General features: G+C 47.0%; 1 protein-coding gene across 1 annotated transcript; it reads right to left on the reverse strand.

The window, feature by feature from the left end:
• Positions 1–4,412: 4,412 nt before the first annotated feature.
• Positions 4,413–17,270, reverse strand: LOC309326813 (thialysine N-epsilon-acetyltransferase-like). The gene is made up of 6 exons (XM_081835843.1): positions 17,168–17,270; positions 13,918–13,969; positions 10,551–10,634; positions 8,545–8,646; positions 7,251–7,291; positions 4,413–5,296 (listed from the first exon to the last, which is right to left on the reverse strand). The coding sequence occupies exons 1-6, from the start codon at positions 17,261–17,263 to the stop codon at positions 5,117–5,119; spliced, it is 555 nt and encodes a 184-aa protein (XP_081691969.1). The 5' UTR covers positions 17,264–17,270; the 3' UTR covers positions 4,413–5,116.
• Between the last annotated feature and the right edge of the window lie 3,254 nt (positions 17,271–20,524).

Raw genomic sequence — 20,524 nt, forward strand, 5'->3', positions numbered from 1 at the left:
GGGGGCGCCTTGTCATCATTGTCTGTTTCCGGAACGTTTTCGTTTCTCACGGTTTTTACCGGTAATTTTATCGCCTTGTCCTTTTGGCAAACTGCGTCGACTTTAATAAATAATAATAATCAAATTTTTTTTATATCCCGCCCTTCCCGGTTCAAGAACCGGGCACCGGGCGGCTAACAACAAATTTTAAAACACTTAATTGTAAAAGCAGCATAAAATACAGTATAAATACATGACTTTGAAGTACAGTAGTACCTTGGTTCTCAAACAACTTGGAACCCAAACACTGCAAACCCGGAAGTACGTGTTCCGGTTTGCGAACTTTTTCCGGAAGCCGAACGTGCTCCGTTTTGAGTGTTACGCTTCCATTTTGAGTGTTGCGCTTGTTTTAGTGTTACGCTGAGGTCTGTCTGGTTTTGCTATTTATTTTGTGTTTGTGTTTTTGCGGCTCTTTTTTTCTTTTGTGACTGTGTGGAACACAGTTCAGCTACTGATTGTGTGACTGCAGTACATTGTTTATTGCTTTCATTTTATGGATCAATGGTCTCGTTAGATAGTAAAATCCATGTCAAATTGCTGTTTTAGGGGTTGTTTTTAGAAGTCTGGAACGGATTAATCCGTTTTGCATAGCTTTCTATGGGAAAGCATGCCTCGGTTTCGGAACGCTTTGGTTTTGGAACGGACTTCCAGAACGGATTAAGTTTGAGAACCACGGTACAACTGTAGTTGTTTTGCAGCTAAGAGTTATCTTCTTATTCTTAATTATTTTGGGAATGTTTAAAACGGTTTTCTTTCACGGTAATTTTATTGTTTTGGTAACGAGCTTTGAGTTTGTTTGTTTGTTTGTTTTTACAATCAGGCAGTGCAGTCACAGCATAGATTAGACCAGCCTTTTTTGGGACCATGCCCCACCAAAGCATCTCTAAAATCCTGACACTCCCAGAATTCCTTGGGGGGGGGAGCCATGCCAGTTCAACGCCGCTTCCCGGGGGACTCTGGGAATTGTAGTTCCATGGGGGGGGGAATATGACTCTTCTCACCACACTCAGCCCCAGTGACCAAACTACGTTTCCCAGGACTCTTTGCGGGTGAAAACTGTTTAAAATGGTATGATCCTGCGAGAACAGGATAGCGGTCTGAGGTTTGGCCCAATCTTACCACGATGACCGGTATTATTACTGTGAAGACAACGGCACCCTAAAAACCTTTGGCGTACTGCAAGAAGGGGAAAGGCAAGATGTTGCAAACCTGTATGTATATTTATTTATTTGATGCAGTGAAGGCTGGGGCCAGTGGGGAGGAAAGCAGGGAGTTAAAAAGGAGGCAAACCCAAAAGGAAGGACATTTATTGTGTTTCGGTCAGGACAAATGCAAGATTCTGCACTTGGGTAGGAAGAACCAGATGCGCAAATATAGGATTGGGGACACCTGGCGTACTAGCAGTACACGTGACAAGGATCTAGGGTGGACCACAAGCTGAACGTGAGCCCACAGTGTGATGGAGCAGCAGAAAAGGCCAACGCTATGCTAGGCTGCATCAACAAGAAGTCTAGTGTCCAGATTAAGGGAAGGAATGTTGTTGTTTAGTTGTTGAGTCGTGTCCGCCTCTTCGTGACCCCCTGGACCAGAGCACGCCAGGCACTCCTGTCTTCCACTGCCTCCCGCAGTTTGGTCAAACTCATGCTGGGAGCTTCCAGAACACTGTCCCACCATCTCGTCCTCTGTCGTCCCCTTCTCCTTGCGCCCTCCATCTTCCCCAACATCAAGGTCTTTTCCAGGGAGTCTTCTCTTCTCCTGAGGTGGCCAAAGTCTTGGAGCCTCAGCTTCAGGATCTGTCCTTCCAGTGAGCACTCAGGGCTGATTTCCTTCCGAATGGAGAGGTTTGATCTTCTTGCAGTCCATGGGACTCTCAAGAGTCTCCTCCAGCACCAGAATTCAAAAGCATCCATTCTTCTGCGATCAGCCTTGTTTGTGGTCCAGCTCTCACTTCCATACATCACTACTGGGAAAACCATGGCTTTAAAATAGGCCAGTGCTATTCTAGGCAGCATCAACAGAAGCCTAGGACAGACCCCATCTGGAGTCTTGTGTCCGGTTCTGGACACCCCAGTTTAAAGCGGAGATTGAAATCGAAAATGGAATAGAAGCAATTTACTCAGAACAAAAAGCTAAATTGATAGTAAACAATGTGGTGACAGAGGAGTTTAAAATTGAAAAAGGGACACGGCAGGGGTGCCCCCTATCACCTCTATTGTTTATTTCAGTCCTGGAGGTGCTATTGAACATGATCAGAAAGGACCGGTTGGTACAGGGAATTGAGGTCGGAGTGAAACAATATAAACTGAAAGCATTTGCAGACGACTTGGTACTAACATTACAGGAGCCAGTTTCTAGTTCTAAAAGAGTGTTAGAATTAATTTCTGATTTTGGTCGGGTGGCGGGATTCAAGTTGAATAAGCAAAAGACTAAGGTTTTAGCAAAAAATTTGACATCTACAGAAACAGATGAGTTCCTGAAAGAGACAGAATTAAATGTGGTTAAAAAAGTGAAATACCTAGGGGTGTATCTGACCTCTAAAAATTTGAATTTGTTTAAAGATAATTATGAGAAATGTTGGTCAGAAATTAAAAGAGATTTGGAAGTTTGGACAAGATTGAAACTTTCCTTGTTAGGTCGAATAGCAGCTATAAAGATGAATGTATTGCCGAAAATGTTATTTTTGTTCCAGGCCCTACAGATCGTGGACAAGGTGGAATGTTTTGGAAAGTGGCAGAAGGATATTTCTAAGTTTGTTTGGCAGGGCAAAAAGCCCCGAATAAAGTTTAAAATATTAACTGACGCGAAAGAAAGAGGGGGATTTGCCCTGCCGGACTTGAGGTTATATTATGAATCTGCAGCCTTCTGCTGGATGAAAGATTGGATCTTGTTGGAGAACACTGATGTCCTTGATCTGGAAGGGTTTGATAATGCTTTTGGGTGGCATGCATATCTGTGGTATGACAAGGTTAAAGTTCACAAATTGTTTAAAAACCATATTGTTAGAAGAGCAATTTTTATGGTCTGGACAAAATATAAAGACTTATTGGAGAGTAAGACCCCGAGGTGGCTTTCACCGGTGGAGGCCAAGGCACGTAAGAGACTTAACATGGAGGCCTACTGGCCAAAATATTGCGAAATAATTGAAAAAATTGGAGTCAATTGGAAGTTGCAGAGCTTGGAAAAACTAAAAAACAAGGTGCGAGATTGGTTGCATTATGCCCAAATTCAGGAAGTTTTTAAAGTGGACAAAAAGGTGGGGTTCCAGGTGGAAAAATCGAAACTAGAGACAGAATTGTTAGAACCAAAAAACAAATTACTTTCGAGAATGTATAACTTGCTGCTTAAGTGGAATACACAGGATGAGACAGTAAAATCCGCCATGATAAAATGGGCGCAGGATATTGGGCATAACATCATGTTTGAGGACTGGGAAAGGTTATGGAACACCGGAATGAAATTCACGGCATGTAGTGCCTTGAAGGAAAATATTATGAAAATGATATACCAGTGGTACATGACCCCAGTCAAGCTTGCTAAGATATACCACCTGTCTGATAATAAAATTTGGAAGTGTAAGGAGGCGGAAGGGACATTCTTTCACCTCTGGTGGACATGTCCGAAAGTGAAGGCCTTCTGGGAGATGATTTACAATGAGCTAAAAAAGGTATTTAGATATACCTTACCTAGGAAACCGGAGGCCTTTCTTCTGGGCATTGTAGACCAGAATGTGTTAAAGAAGGACAGAACCTTTTTTATGTATGCTACTACTGCAGCAAGAATTCTCATCGCAAAGTACTGGAAGACACAAGATTTACCCACGCTGGAGGAATGGCAGACGCAGTTGATGGACTATATGGAACTGGCTGAAATGACTGGCAGAATCCGAGACTTGGGAGAAGAAGCAATGGAAGAGGATTGGAAAAAATTTAAGGACTATTTGCAAAAGCATTATAAGTTGTATGAATGTTAAGAAAATGCATTTTTTAGGAAATTTTAGCCCCAGCAATTGCAATCAGGTGAAATATGAAAACTAAGGTATAAGAAGTTGGAGGTGGAATTATGAAATAATTTTATTGTGTTTTAATTAAAATATATAAGAATTGGGATACAATATTCTGAATTTGGTAACATGATAAATTGAAAGATACAATAAGTAATGAAATAAGATAACAAATTGCTGAAGTTTGTATTATAAATAATGCAAGGTCTGGAGGATGTGGGGAAGTCCAGTAGATTTGATAAAAGGATTATGGAAATTTGAAATTTTTATTCTTTTTCTTTTATCTGTTTTTCTTCTGTATTTCTATATTCTGTAAACTCAATAAAAAATATTTGAAAAAAAAAATAATAAAGCGGAGATTGACAAGTTGGAAGGTGTGCAGAGGAAGGCAACCAAGATGATCAAAAGACTACAATTCCCAGCATCCCTGACCGCTGGTCCTGCTAGCTAGGGATCATGGGAGTTGTAGGCCAAAAACATCTGGAGGGCCGAAGTTGAGGGAGTCTGCGTATGAGAAACAGTTGAAGGAGCTGGGGGTATTTAGCCTGGAGAAGAGAGGACTGAGACTGAAGCCACGGGTTCGAGTCCTACACTCCAGAGCAGGGGAAAAGAAGCTTGCATCTCTCCCCCATGTGACAGCCCTTAAGATATTTCTCACATGGAGGGCTATCACAAGATGCAAGCTTGTTTTCTCTGGCTCTGGAGGGTAGGACTCGAACCCATGCCTTCAGTTTACAAGAAAGGAGATTCGGACTAAGCAGATTCTGATGGTGAGAGTCATTCAACAGTGGTACTCCTAGAAGGTGCTGGACTATCCTTTCCTGGAGGTTTTGAAGCAGAGGCTGGATGGCCCTTTGTCAGGGATTCTTAGGGTGCGATTCCTGCATCGCAAGGGGGTTGAGATAGATGACCTTTGGTGGTCCCCTTCCAGCGCCGCCATTTTGCAAATCTAAGAAGCGGCGGCACTGCTACTGCTAAACCTCCCCAACCACTCTGTCCAGAGTGAATAAAGGAACCCGGATTCCTGGCTTCTCCGAGGGAAGACAGTCCTGCTGTTCCGAAATCTCTGTCTGCGCCTCATTTGCTGGCAGCCCCCGCCGCCAGCCGTTGCATGGCGTCTTCTTCGAAGCGGAAGACGTGCCAGCCCTCAGTGGCAGTCAGGTCCACGGCACCGTTGCCAAGGTATAAGTCGATGGCCTTTTGGTTCCAGTCCAGAGCGGAGAACTTCATCTGAGTGCATCCTTTCTCCACGCCAATCTGCAGAGGAAGAGGAGAAGAGAGGTCTTAGCTTGGCAGGGAGAACATCTGCTTGGCTTGCAGAACATTGTGGGTTCCAGTGGCATAGCGTGGGGGGTGCAGGGGGGGCCAGCCGCACCGGGCGCAACATCTGGGGGGGTGCGCTCGCCGCCTCCGGAGTCGCCGAAGAGCCTCAGGCGCAGGCTGTAGCAGAGCCCCATGTCTCGTGGAACCGTCGAGCTGTGTGCGCGTCCGGGCTGAAGGCGTCCGGCAGGCAGCGGCTCTCAGCATTTGCCGCGGTCCCCGCGCGTCAGGGCCGCATAGGGCGCGCCAGGCAGCCCCGCCACTGCCGCTGCTGCAGCTGCTGGGCCATGTTGCATTTTCCTCGCCTCTCTGCCCTCCTCCTCCTCTGGGCAAGTGGCGTCGTTTGGGCGGCAGCGCCAGCGGCAACTCGCCTCAGATCACCTGACACGGACACGGACCCGCTGCCGTGGCTACCTTACCGTAAATACCCCAGCCCAGGCAGCAGCAAGAAGAAGCTGGCAGTGGCGGCAGGTTAGGGGCGCAAATTACTTGCCTTGCCACGGGTGCTGACAACCCACGCTACGCCGCTGGTGGGTTCAACCCTTGGGATCTTTGGGTAGCGCTGGGGCAACTGTGCCCCCGAAGGACCAGGTGCGCAGCCTGGGAGTCATTGTGGACTCACCGCTGTCCGTGGAGACACAGGTCAGTTCTGTGTCCAGGGCAGCTGTCTACCAGCTCCATCTGGTACGCAGGATGAGACCCTTCCTGCCCGCAGACTGTCTCTCCAGAGTGGTGCATGCTCTGGTTATCTCCCGCTTGGACTGCTGCAATGCGCTCTACGTGGGGCTACCTTTGAAGGTGACCCAGAAACTACAACTAATCCAGAATGCGGCAGTTAGACTGGTGACTGGGAGCGGCCGCCAAGACCACATAACACCGGTCTCGAAAGTCCTACATTGGCTCCCAGTACGTTTCTGAGCAGAATTCAAAGTGTTGGTGCTGACCTTGAAAGCCCTAAACGGCCTCAAAGGCCCAGTAGACCCGAAGGAGCATCTCCACCCCCATCGTTCAGCCCGGACACGGAGGTCCAGCGCCGAGGGCCTTCTGGCAGTTCTCTCCCTGTGAGAAGCCAAGTTACAGGGAACCAGGCAGAGGGCCTTCTCGGTAGTGGCACCCGCCCTGTGGAACGCCCTCCCATCAGATGTCAAGGAAATAAACAACTATCTGACTTTTAGAAGACATCTGAAGGCAGCCCTGTTTAGGGAAGCTTTTAGTGTTTGATGTTTTATCACTTTTTCATTATTATTATCATTAATTCTGTTGGGAGCTGCCTAGAGTGGCTGGAGAAACCCAGCCAGATGGGTGAGGTATAATAATAATAATAATAATAATAATAATAATAATAATTGTTATTATTACACCTGCCTGATGCGGGTGGCGCTGTGGGTTAAACCACTGAGCCTAGGACTTGCCGGTCAGAAGGTCGGCGACGGGGTGAGCTCCCGTTGCTCAGTCCCTGCTCCTGCCCACCTAGCAGTTCAAAAGCACACCAGTGCAAGTAGATAAATAGGTACTGCTCCGGCGGGAAGGTAAACGGTGTTTCCGTGCACTGCTCTGGTTCGCCAGAAGCGGCTTAGTCCTGCTGGCCACATGACCCGGAAGCTGTACGCCGGCTCCCTCGGCCAGTAAAGTGAGATGAGCGCCACAACCCCAGAGTCGGCCACAACTGGACCTAATGGTCAGGGGTCCCTTTACCTTTACTTACACCTGTCTGAAACCCTGTAGAGTTGTTGCTGCCAACCCTAGCTCGTAATATGAAGCTAGGTGGACCCCAGAGGCATGACTGGCTATGAGGCAGCTTCTAATGTTCCTATTTCTAGGGGAAAGGGACGTAGCAGAGCAGTTGCCTGGCATGCAGAACGTTCCATTTCTGTGTAGGGGCAGCTCTTACCTGGGCAATGGCGCCCATCAACTTCTTCCCAATGCCTCTCCCTGCGACAGAAGGAAGAGGAAAAGCTCAGAAGGAAGACAGGACTCCTGGGATCTCCAAAGGAAGGAAATATGCCCCCCTGGTATTTATGCCTTGGGAACTCTCTGCCTCAGTATCCTGGCTTCCACCACCACGTCCCAGAACATGTCCCACCCTCATCTGGTCTAGGTCGCTCCCTCCAAATTTTACCTTTGTTTTCAAATCAACCGGACTCCTTCCAGATAATAATAATAATAATAATAATAATAATGATGAAATACAGTGGTACCTTGGGTTACATACGCTTCAGGTTACATACACTTCAGGTTACAGACTCCGCTAACCCAGAAATAGTGCTTCAGGTTAAGAACTTTGCTTCAGGATGAGAACAGAAATCGTGCTCCGGCGGCACAGCGGTAGCGGGAGGCCCCATTAGCTAAAGTGGTGCTTCAGGTTAAGAACAGTTTCAGGTTAAGTACGGACCTCCGGAACGAATTAAGTACTTAACCTGAGGTACCACTGTAATTTATTATTATTTATACCCCGCCTATCTGGCTGGGTTTCCCCAGCCACTCTGGGCAGCTTCCAACAGAATATTAAAATACAATAATCTATTAAACATTAAAAGCTTCCCTGAACAGGGCTGCCTTCAGATGTCTTCTAAAAGTTTGGTAGTTAATTTTTCTCTTTGACATCTGGTGGGAGGGAGTTCCACAGGGAGGGCGCCACCACCGAGAAGGCCCTCTGCCTGGTTCCCTGTAACTTGGCTTCCCGCAGGGAGTTTTGGGAATTGTAGTGCAATGAAAGTGGAGGGCGCCAGGTTATTTTGAAGGTGCAATACTCTCTCTCTCTCTCTCTCTCTCTCTCACACACACACACATTTTCTTAATTATACAGTGGTACCTCAGGCTAAGTACTTAATTCGTTCCGGAGGTCCGTACTTAACCTGAAACTGTTCTTAACCTGAAGCACCACTTTAGCTAATGGGGCCTCTTGCTGCTGCCGTGCCGCCGGAGCACAATTTCTGTTCTCATCCTGAAGCAAAGTTCTTAACCTGAAGCACTATTTCTGGGTTAGCGGAGTCTATAACCTGAAGCGTATGTAACCTGAGGTACGACTGTAGTTCCTGGCTGTTCATAGAATCCACCGAATTGTTCGGTTGCAAGGGACCCCAGTCCAACCCCCTGCGCTGCGGAAATCTTTGCCCAATGCGGAATTCGAACCCGCAACCCGGAGATTAAGAGCCTGGAAGCAGCTTCTTCCCTTTCCCCTTTACCCCGAAACTCTGGCATGACGTAGAGGTCTTCCATGTAGATGTTTCTGCCTTTCCAGGTGCTATAAGTGAAAAAATACAAGCCGAACCCCACGACGGTGTGGCCTGCAGTGGGGAAAAACGAAAGAACGACGACAAAAGATCACAACCTGCTTTTCTAAAATCAGTCCAGGGCTCTTCTGGATCAGGTAAGCAGCCGACCATAAACAGGACCCGGGCCATTCAAACACAGCCTTTTCCTCCAGGCAGTTGCTTGGGGGCAGAAAATATACTGGGGGGCTGCCCAAGAGATTGTGGGCTGCTCCCCATGGGATGAGAACCTGGGTAAGTGGTTCTGAAATTCCCCCCGGATTGAAAATCGCAGAATCGGAGAGTTGCAATGCACCCCAAGGGTTAATAATAATAATAATAATAATAATAATAATTTTTTATTTATATCCCGCCCTTCCCGGTTCAGAAAACTGGGCTCAGGGCAGCTAGCAACAAATTTAAAACACTTAACTAATGCAACAAAAAAACAGCATAAAATACAGTATAAAACGTGAATAACAATAAATTCAGAATTCAAAAGTCAATTTGGGGGGGGGGGGAATCCATTCATATAGAGAGTTTCATAGACATTTGCAGGGAAACAACAAAAATATAAGGCTCTGTCCAAAGGGATTTGCAATCTTTGATACAGGGGAGGAGGGAAAAACCCTTGTTGCATTCAGTTTTACTCAGTTTCAATAGCAGATTAATGGTTGGCCAATATTCTACAGCATTTTAAATGTGTCTGCCGGGGTGGGTGTGTTATTTTAACTATTTACCTTGTATTTTATCCTGTGAAGCGCCCTGAGATCTTGTGATGAAGGGAGGTCTATAAATTGAATTCTTCATCATAATTTTTTATTTACAGTATACCCCACCCATCTGGCCGGGTTTCCCCAGCCACTCTGGGTGGCTTCCAACAAAGATTAAAAATACATTAAAACATCAGTTACTAAAAAAAATCCCTAAACAGGGCTGCCTTCAGATGTCTTCTAAAAGTCAGATAGTTGTTTATTTCCTTGACATTTGGTGGGAGGGAGTTCCACAGGGCGGGCGCCACCACTGAGAAGGCCCTCTGCCTGGTTCCCTGTAACTTGGCGTCTCGCGGGGGGAAAACCGCCAGAACCATACTACCGCAAAATATAATTGAGAAATAAAAATTACATATATCAATATTTTGTTTGCTATTTGTTATTTACCGTCTTATTTCCTCCCAGACATTCCATGCAAAACACACACCCGCACAAATAATAATAATGAAAATAAATATTTTTCCACCTTTTATCTTACAAAATCGTTTCTTCAGTTTTGACTTCCTGTCAAGTCCCTTCACATATATTTTATCTTATAATTGAACGTAAACAAAACAATAAACCTTTCTAAATAGATTTTCCAATACATTCAGAAAACATAATAAATCCATAATTGTTGTCCACCTCCTTTTACTTCCTTTGTCACTCGAATGCTAGCACGGAGTCAAAACTATTATTGTATTTCCTTTATAACCATCCCATTTCCCCGCAAATTTTTGCTTTGAGTTTCCTCTGAGTTTGCTCGTCCATTGAGCCATCTCGATTACAAATTCCTGTAATTTAATTTGCCAGTCTATTATTTTTGAAGGTGGCTATCTTTTCACCCCTCAGTCCCCTCTTCTCCCTTCCCAACTCCTTCGACCGCTCCTCATATGGCTCCATTTCCAGACCCCTTGATCCTCTCAGTCACCCTATAGCTTGTCGATATCCTCCTTAAACTGGGGTGCCCAGAAATCCAGATGGGCTCTGACCAAGGCAGAACGTCTCTGGGGCAAAACTGGGCGGTTCTTCCTTCTGCTTTCCCTCCCATCGCTGAGCCCCGGAGACGGAGGTTAATTGGGAGAGGAAGGAGCGAAGAGAAGGGGAGCTCCTCATTGCGGCAGAGAGGGAAGGATTGAATCTTCACCATACTGGAAGATGGGATTTTGGGGCAGGAACCTTGCTTACCGTCTTTGCTCTGATGTTTCGGGGGGACCTCGGCCACCACACATTTATAGAAGGGGTCCTGGCAGAAGCCGTCCTCGTAAAGTCCTGGAAAGAAAGACGCGAGAATCAAAGAGACAGCGAGAGAAAGGGGTTGGGGAAAAAACGGGGTCAGCAGGACCCAGGAAAAACTGCAAGACGACCAGCTGTGTAGATCCCAAACTTTTGGGCTTTTAAGTTCAGGTGAGCTCTGGAAATAATACCAATACTACTACTACTACTAATTTGTTATTTATATCCTGCCCATCTGGCTGGGTTTCCCCAGTCACTCTGGGCGGCTTCCAACAAAACACTAAAATACAAAATCCTATTAAACATTAAAAGCTTCCCTGAAAAGCTTTGCCTTCAGATGTCTTCTAAAAGTCTGGTAGTTGTTTTTCTCTTTGACATCTGGTGGGAGGGCGTTCCACAGGGCGGGTGCCACCACCGAGAAGGCCCTCTGCCTGGTTCCCTGTAACTTGGCTTCTCGCAGGGAGGGAACCGCCAGAAGGCCCTCGGCACTGGACCTCAGTGTCCCAGCAGAACGATGGGGGTGGAGATGCTCCTTCAGGTATACTGGATCGAGGATCCGGCCATGGGGCCCATCTGGCAGCCGCCGATAGCCCTCTGTTCGTTAATTTGCACAGTCTTCTGTTAAAGCCACCCAGGTCGCTGCTTCCAGTGGCAGGTAGTTCCATAGTTTAACTCAACGCTGCCTGAAGAAGAACTTCCTTTTCTCCATGCCAAGCCATGTTTTTATTCAAAACAAAACAAATTCCTTCCAGTAGCACCTTAAAGACCAACTAAGTCAGTTCTTGGTATGAGCTTTCGTGTGCATGCACACTTGTATCTGAAGAAGTGTGCATGCACACGAAAGCTCATACCAAGAACTGACTTAGTTGGTCTTTAAGGTGCTACTGGAAGGAATTTGTTTTGTTTTGACTATGGCAGACCAACACGGCTACCTATCTGTAACTGGAACCATGTTTTTATTGACGTCCATCGTGCTCTTAAGCCTTAACATCAGAGCAGCTGGGTATGGCTGCTTAAAATCACATTTGAAGCCCACACTTGAGAAACGTAGTTTGCTCAGATGAACGGTAAGCGATAAACTACAGTTCCCTGAATTCTCTCTCTCTGTGTGTGCATTGAATGTCTTTCAAGGAATAGTGTGTGTCCACAGGGCGGGCGCCACCACTGAGAAGGCCCTCTGCCTGGTTTCCTGTAACCTCACTTCTCGCAGGGAGGGAACCGCCAGAAGGCCCTCAGCGCTGGATCTCAGTGTCCAGGCAGAATGATGGAGGTGGAGACGCTCCTTCAGGGCTACTAGGCCTCTGAGGCCGTTTAGGGCTTTCAAGGTCAGCACCAACACTTTGAATTGTGCTCAGAAACGTCCTGGGAGCCAGTGTAGGTCTTTCAGGACTGGTGTTATATGGTCTCCCAGTCCCAGTCTAGCTGCCGCATTCTGGATTAATTGCAGTTTCCGGGTCACCTTCAAAGGTAGCCCCACATGGAGCGCATGGCAGTAGTCCAAGCGGGAGAGAACCAGAGCATGCGCCACTCTGGCGAGACAGTCTGCGGGCAGGGAGGGTCTCATCCTGTGTACCAGGTGGAGCTGGTAGAGAGGCCGCCCTGGACACAGAACTGACCTGCGCCTCCATGGACAGCGGTGAGTCCAGAATGACTCCCAGGCTGCGCACCTGGTCCTTCAGGGGCACAGTTGCCCCATTCAGGACCAGGGAGCCATTCAAACGTGCATGGCTTTATAAGGCAGCAATGCTTTCAAGACCGGTGTTATGTGGTCTCGGCGGCCACTCCCAGTCCCCAGTCTAGCTGCCGCATTCTGGATTAGTTGCAGTTTCAGGGTCACCTTCAAAGGTAGCCCCACGTAGAGCGCTTGACAGTAGTCCTTCCCGGTTCAAAAACCAGGCTCAGGGCAGCTAACAACAGATTTTAAACCCTCAATTATAAAAGCAGCATAAAATACAGTATAAAAACATGAATAACAATAAAATTCAAAATTCAAAACTAATTAGATATTCCCCAGGGCTAGCTGGCTGAATTGGTCCTACTTGGGCCAGTGAGGAGGCCAGGGGAGAATTAGCTGTGGGGTCTCAGAGCGGGTAATCTTCATAAAAAGGGAAGAGAAGGGAAATAAAAGATCAGGCTGAATTCAAATTAAAGGCCAGGCAGAATAGCTCTGTCTTACAGGCCCGACGGAAGGAAGTTAAATCCTGCAGGGCCCTGGTCTCTTGGGACAGAGCATTCCATCAGGTCGGAGCCACCACTGAGAAGGCCCTGGCCCTGGGGGAGGATAATCTGACTTCCTTAGGGCCCGGGACCTTTAAGCTATTATTATTCATGGACCTTAAAGTCCTCTGCGGGGCAGACCAGGAGAGGTGGTCCTGTAAATACGAGGGCCCTAAGCCACAAAGGGCTTTAAAGGTCAAAAGCAGCACCTTAACTCTGACCCTGTACTCCACCGGGAGCCAGTGCAGCTTGAAAAGCACTGGGTGAATATGCTCCCATGGCAGGGACCCCGTGAGGAGCCTCGCTGCAGCATTCTGCACCCGCTGGAGTTTCTGGGACAGCTTCAAGGGCAGCCCTGCGTAGAGTGAGTTACTGGGCACCACAGTTCAAGAAGGACACTGACAAACTGGAATGTGTCCAGAGGAGGGCAACCAAAATGGTCAAAGGCCTGGAAACGATGCCTTATGAGGAATGGCTAAGGGAACTGGGCATGTTTAGCCTGGAGAAGAGGAGGTTAAGGGGTGATATGATAGCCATGTTCAAATATATAAAAGGATGTCACATAGAGGAGGGAGAAAGGTTGTTTTCTGCTGCTCCAGAGAAGCGGACACGGAGCAATGGATCCAAACTACAAGAAAGAAGATTCCACCTAAACATTAGGAAGAACTTCCTGACAGTGAGAGCTGTTTGACAGTGGAATTGGCTGCCCAGGAGTGTGGTGGAGTCTCCTTCTTTGGAGGTCTTTAAGCAGAGGCTTGACAACCATATGTCAGGAGTGCTCTGATGGTGTTTCCTGCTTGGCAGGGGGTTGGACTCGATGGCCCTTGGGGTCTCTTCCAACTCTAGGATTCTATGATTCTATGATACAGTAGTCAAGCCCAGAGGTGACCGTCGCGTGGATCACTGTGGCCAGGTCAGGGCAGGAAATGCAGCCCCTCTCCCACACCTGGTGCCCTCGAGATATTAGCGTCCTCAACGACCATCAGCCCACGGTGATCTGATCCCAACCATCGTGCCCCAAACATGAACAGAACACCTCTGTGACTAAACCTGGCCAAGGAAGATTTGCCTATGAGAATTCCCGCCCGGGGTTCAGCCTCACCTTGACTGCTGTTTGCTACCTGATCAGGCATTTTCTCAAACTCTGCAAGTTCCTGAAAAGAGAGAAAGAGAACATTGACCATAGGTACAATGCCTGCCCCACCACCTCACTTGCCCAGACCTTGAATTTACACACATAAAAAGTAAAGGGACCCCTGACCATTAGGTCCAGTCGTAGCCGACTGGGGTTGCGGCGCTCATCTCGCTTTATTGGCCGAGGGAGCCGGCATACAGCTTCCGGGTCATGTGGCCAGCAGGACTAAGCCGCTTCTGGCGAACCAGAGCAGCGCACGGAAACGCTGTTTACCTTCCCGCCGGAGTGGTACCTATTGATCTACTTGCACTTTGACGTGCTTTTGAACTGCTAGGTTGGCAGGAGCAGGGACCGAGGAATGGGAACCCCATCGCGGGGATTCGAACCGCCGACCTTCCGATTGGCAAGCCCTAGGCTCTGTGGTTTAACCCACAGAGTCCTTACGTAGGTTCCCTATTGGTAGGCCAGCCAGAGAATATTGAGAAGGAAGCAGCTCGTAAGCCTGATCTTTATTGATCTGTTGCAACAGGGTGCCCCCTTCACCCGCAGGAGAGGAGGAGGAACCCAGAACCAAGTTGTGCCTGCCCTTATATACACATTTTAAATTCCCTGCCCTGGAGCAGAAGACCTCCCTTCCATACATCATACCTACATCACAGAAGAGGCGGTCTACAGCAGAAATCTGAGTGCCTTGTTTACCTCCTGTCTGGCAGGTTATCTGTTAATGCTCGCTTGATTGGATACCCTGGGGAGCCTGGCCAGTATTTTGTAATGACAAATATTCAGTTCCTGAGCCAGGTCAGGGTCACACCCTATTCATATCTTAAATGTGCCCTTAAAGACAGGATTTGTGAGGAAAGAGACAATGGGGAGGTTTACCACCTTGACCTTGCAGAAAAACCATTTGGTCAGTTTGGGAATCAAAAGCGGTTTCAGGTCGGTCTTCCTGTGCTGATCTATGTACATGCTTGGCTGGTACATTGATGAAAATTTAATATATATCTAAGGACGCAGGTGGCGCTGTGGGTTAAACCACAGATCCTAGGACTGTGCCGATCAGAAGGTCGGCGGTTCGAATCCCCGCGACGGGGTGAGCTCCCGTTGCTCGGTCCCTGCTCCTGCCAACCTAGCAGTTTGAAAGCACGTCCAAGTGCAAGTAGATAAATAGGTACCGCTCCGGCGGGAAGGTAAACGGCATTTCTGTGCGCTGCTCTGGTTCGCCAGAAGTGGTTTAGTCCTGCTGGCCACATGACTCGGAAGCTGTACACCGGCTCCCTTGACCAGTAAAGCGAGATGAGCACCGCAACCCCAGAGTCAGCCATGACTGGACCTAATGGTCAGGGGTCCCTTTACCTTTAAAATATAGCTAAGACCTAAAAATTCTTATCACAGTCGGCCACCCTGAGAACAGGATCCTGGAGTGGATCGGGCCCCTTCCGGCCTGATCCAGCAGCCTCTCTGGATTGCAAACTGCCGAGTGCAAGTTTCTCTGCAGAATCTCAAATGACAGAGAGAGAGAGAGAGAGAGAGGATAGCCTAGAGTCTAAAGCAATATCTGGCAATTACACAATCTCTTGGCAAGCTTTGCTATGCTAATGCAAAACCCACAGGAGAGAAATCCCTGGCTGTGGTCCAGCGCAAAACAAACAGCATCAAACTGTCCGGTTAAATCCTGGCTCAGCCTTTCAAAGCCAAGTAGGTTCCTTTTGAAGTCAGGCAGTTGTTACAGAGTGTGCCCAGTTTTATACTTTGCAAAGGAGCATAAGCCTTCGCTCCCTTTTATTCTGATAGCAGGGGGCTGTTGCTAGGGCTTGAAAAGATCCTGGGCCCACACATCTGCATAGGATTTGCATATGCTAATCTACATTTAAGGATTTAAAAGCCTCGCATCCGAATCCCGCCCCCAGGCCCCGCTTCCAGGCTTCAATTAATTCACACTCCGCTCCAAATCTGCTCACCTGCAGTTTCAATTTATTCCTCCTCAATATCCTGAACAAATCCTGTTCTGGATCCTAGAATTATAGAGTCAAGTGGGACCCCCAGGGGTCATCCAGCCCACCCCGCAGCAATATGCAGGAATCTTTTGCCCAACCTGGGATTCGAACCCACAACCTGGAGGTTAAAAGTCTCACGCTCTACTGACTGAGCTAGTTTTCTCTCCACCATCCCGCCCTCAAGAGTGGCCAAGCAGACGCCCGTTATGTGAAACCGACAAGCAGGATTCGAATGCAGCTCTCCCCTCTTGCCATGGCTCCCAGTAAAGGACCTTCAGAAGCAGAGCCATCATGGCTCGTAGCTGCCCCATAGCCTTCATAATAATAATAATAATAATTTATTATTTATACCCCGCCCATCTGGCTGAGTTTCCCCAGCCACTCTGAGCAGCTTTCAATCAAATGAGATTTACCGTAAATCAAATCGATTTAAATCACAATTTCAGTAAGACTTGATTTAAATCATTTATTTTTTTTAACAGAAAGACTCATTCTTGCTGGTATAATCTTAATATTTACAACCAGACGAAGGTTTCATTTCTGGAATAATAAATTTTCAGAGTAGTTTTTACAAAAATTACTGATTTGGTTCTACTATAAGAAACACACAGGCAGATAATGACGAAATTATTGTGAGGTTTAACAAGTTAACTATTTGGGCAACTTTTCTGCTGTGCTTGATCGGAAGGAGAAAAACAATCATTCCCTTAATAACAATTTACACATTTTATTTAACTGAAACAATAGCATTATAGCATATGTATCCACGTTTGTTAACTGACGTGGTTAAACAATTAAAAACAAACAAACAGCTTAGCCTGAGTTTTAGCACACATGGAAAACATAAAACAAATCCTTATTTCCTGATGAATAGCCTTTGGACTCTAATGCAACTTAAACAGAAAACTATCTTTAGGAAGATTTTTCCTCCAAAAGCTTTTTATTTTAAAATCCGATTTAAATAAAAAAAAAAAAAATCCGATTTTTTTTTTATATAAAAAAAACATTTATTTTTATCCACCCTGCCTGCCTGCAAACCAGGATGAAGGCTCAATAAGCAATAAACCTCTCTTTTTTTTGCTATTCGGACTGCAGGGAGGGCCTGCAGCGCCGGGGCTTAGGCGGACATTCAACAGGTGCAGTACTTCAACAGGACGCAGCTGCACCAGTCGAATACCTGCCTGCCTGCCTGCCTGCCTGCCTGCTCGTGGGAAAGGGCCTACCCGGATCATGCGCATGATCTCCGCGCAGTCCTCGGCTCCGGAGGGGCGGATCGACACCGCGAAGGGGTCTTGGTCCACATCTGCAGTAGTGGCCATGGCAGATCCCCAGTTTTCTCCTGGGTCGGAGAACTACATTTCCCAGGATGCTCCAGGGAAGAGGGAGGATGGAAAGAGGAGGAGGAGGAGCGGGGAAGGGACAGAGCTGGCCAAAGAACTCAGAAAGTCCTTGAACTGTAAAAAGGCAAAAGATTTATACGATCTGAAGAGAAACCAGAGTATTTAGGGTATAATATAGATATGGAAGATTGGCAAATAATAATAATAATAATAATAATAATAATAATAATAATTTATTATTTGTACCCCGCCCATCTGGCTGGGTTTCCCCAGCCACTCTGGGCGGCTTCCATAAAAACCAGAAATACACTAAAATATCACAGATTAAAAACTTCCCTGAACAGGGCTGCCTTCAGATGTCTTCTGAATGTCAGGTAGTTATTTATCGCTTTGACATCTGGTGGGAGGGCGTTCCACAGGGCGGGGGCCACCACCGAGAAGGCCCTCTGCCTGGTTCCCTGTAGCTTTGCTTCTCGCAATGAGGGAACCGCCAGAAGGCCCTCGGAGCTGGACCTCAGCGTCTGGGCAGAACGATGGGGGTGGAGACGCTCCTTCAGGTCTACTGGGCCTTTGAGTCCGTTTAGGGCTTTCAAGGTCAGCACCAACAGTTTGAATTGTGCTTGGAAACGTACTGGGAGCCAATGTAGGTCTTTCAAGACCGGTGTTATGTGGTCTCGGCGGCTGCCCCCAGTCACCAGTCTAGCTGCCGCATTCTGGATTAGTTGTAGTTTCCGGGTCACCTTCAAAGGTAGCCCCACGTAGAGCACATTGCAGTAGTCCAAGCGGGAGATAACCAGAGCATGCACCACTCTGGCGAGACAGTCCGCGGGCAGGTAGGGTCTCAGCCTCCATCCGCCTCCAGACACTCACACAGGACCTTCACCGCCTTCACTGGTTCTGATTTGAAAGAGAGGTAGAGCTGGGTATCATCTGCATATTGATGGACACCCAGTCCAAACCCCTGATGATCTCTCCCAGCGGCTTCATATAGATGTTAAAAAGCATGGGGGAGAGGACAGAACCCTGAGGCACCCCACAAGTGAGGGCCCAGGGGTCTGAACACTCATCCCCCACCACCACTTTCTGAACACGGCCCAGGAGGAAGGAGCGAAACCACTGTATAACAGTGCCCCCAGCTCCCAGCCCCTCTAGACGGTCCAAAAAATATGGAACGAAAATCTGAAGTTTACAGCATGTACTACGTTAAAAGAAAATGTTATGAAAATGGTATACAGATGGTATATGACACCAGCTAAATTAGCAAGAATGTACAAAACTTGTAACAAATGTTGGAAATGTAAAGAGAAAGAGGGTACATTTATTCATATGTGGTGGGAATGTAAGAAAGTGAAGGGGTTCTGGGAAATGATATATAATGAGTTAAAGAAAATGCTGAAATATAGCTTTGTAAAGAAACCAGAAACCTTCCTACTGGGAATAACTAGAAAGGAAATAAATAAGAGGGACTGTAAACTTTTTCAGTATGCAATAACAGCAGCGAGGATATTGATGGCTCAAAAATGGAAACAAGAAGAAGTACCGACTTTGGAAGAATGGAGAACAAAACTAACAGACTATGCAGAACTGGACAAATGAACTGGAAAAATTAGATACCAAAGAGATCATAAGTTTTTAGAGGACTGGGGAAAATTTAGAGAATATTTGAAAACTGTATGTGAGGAATACACAACGCTAGTGTGTTTTAAAGAAGCTTTGTGAAAAAAATAAGGAATATTGCAAGAATGTAAATGAGGATAGAAAAATTGTATTTAAAGGCGATACTAAAATTAAGGAATGTGAAGATAGAAATTTAACTACGGATGATTGTCAGAGAAGTTGAGGGAGGTCTAATAAGTTAAAATATGTGATGTGAAAATTTGTATGATTGGAGTTTTTATGGAAAAATTTAATAAAAAAATTTAATAAAAAAAACCAGAAAGTCCTTGAACTGGAAGGGAACCCCAAAGGACATCCAGTCCAACCCTCTGCTCTCAAAGCACGGTCTCCCATCCAGTTTGAAACCTTACCGGTCCCTGCTGAGCTTTGCAAACGTGGCGGGAATTTTATTGCAACCCCACTGGGAGGAGGTTCGATTGGGGGCGACCAATGAATGGATCCTAGGATTGTAGGCTTGGAAGGGACACCGGAGGGTCATCCATCCCAACCCGCCGGATCAGGGGGGAGAGTTTGACTTTGCGACAGTTTGGATCATGATCCAGTGCTCCCAACCCCATCCAATCAGATTCAGGAGAGAGGAAAGTAAATACTGCTTTACACAAGGCATCGTTCAGCTACGGAACTCCCTGCCACAAGATGTGATGATGGTTGCTAAGTTAAAAGGTAAAAGTAAAGGGACGCCTGACCATTAGGTCCAGTCGTGGCCGACTCTGGGGTTGCGGCGCTCATCTCGCTTTATGGGCGGGGTATAAATAATAAATTATTATTATTATTATTAGCCGAAGGAGCTGGCATCCAGCTTCCGGGTCATGGGGCCAGCAGGACTAAGCCGCTTCTGGCGAACCAGAGCAGCGCACGGAAACGCCGTTTACCTTCCCGCCGGAGCGGGACCATTTATCTTTTTTTTTTTTTTGTCTTTTTGTGCACAAATCCTGTCTTAAGGGTGTGTCTGTGTATGAATAGGGTGTGAGCCTGTGACCTGGCTCAGGAACTAAGTATTTGTCATTACAAAAGACTGGCCAGGCTCCCCAGGGTATCCAGTCAAGTGACCATTAACAGGTAACCTGCCAGACAGGAGGTAAACAACGCGCTCAGATTTCTGTTGTAGACCGCCTTTTCTGTGATGTAGGTATGATGATTCTGTGGGTGGTCTTGGACTCCAGGGCGGGCAATTTAAAATGTCTATATAAGGGTGGGCACACCTTTGTTTGGGATCCTCTTTTTTTCTCCTGCGTGTGAGGGGAGCACCCTGTTGCAACAGTTCAATAAAGACCAGGCTTATGAGCTGCTTTGCTTCTCAATATTCTCTGGCTGGCCTCTGTTATTTTCTCCGACCGATGGAGAACCTGCAAAGGACTCTACAAGGGCTCTTGTGTCCCCCATAAGGGAAGAAGACTTTTGTTTATTACAGGGGCTTTCAATCAGATGTCGGATGGCCATCTGTCTGGGATACTTTAGCTGTGATCACTGCATTGGTGGGGGTCAGACTAGATGAGCCTTGGGAGTCCCAACCCCACCTCGGAAGGCAATGGGCTCTCTCCTTTGTTGGAGGTTTTTCAACAG

The sequence above is a fragment of the Podarcis erhardii genome, assembly GCF_964252035.2.
Source record: "Podarcis erhardii genome assembly, chromosome: 13".
Taxonomy (NCBI): Eukaryota; Metazoa; Chordata; class Lepidosauria; order Squamata; family Lacertidae; genus Podarcis; species Podarcis erhardii.

Bases quoted from the DNA above. Each gene is read 5' to 3' on its own strand.
- LOC309326813 (XM_081835843.1), bottom strand. From the start codon at position 17,263: ATGGCCACTACTGCAGATGTGGACCAAGACCCCTTCGCGGTGTCGATC. The intron at 13,970-17,167 runs GTAGGCCCTTTC...CTCTCTTTTCAG, and splicing joins AGATCATGCGCATGATCCGG to GAACTTGCAGAGTTTGAGAA. The intron at 10,635-13,917 runs GTGAGGCTGAAC...CTTTCTTTCCAG, and splicing joins GGTAGCAAACAGCAGTCAAG to GACTTTACGAGGACGGCTTC.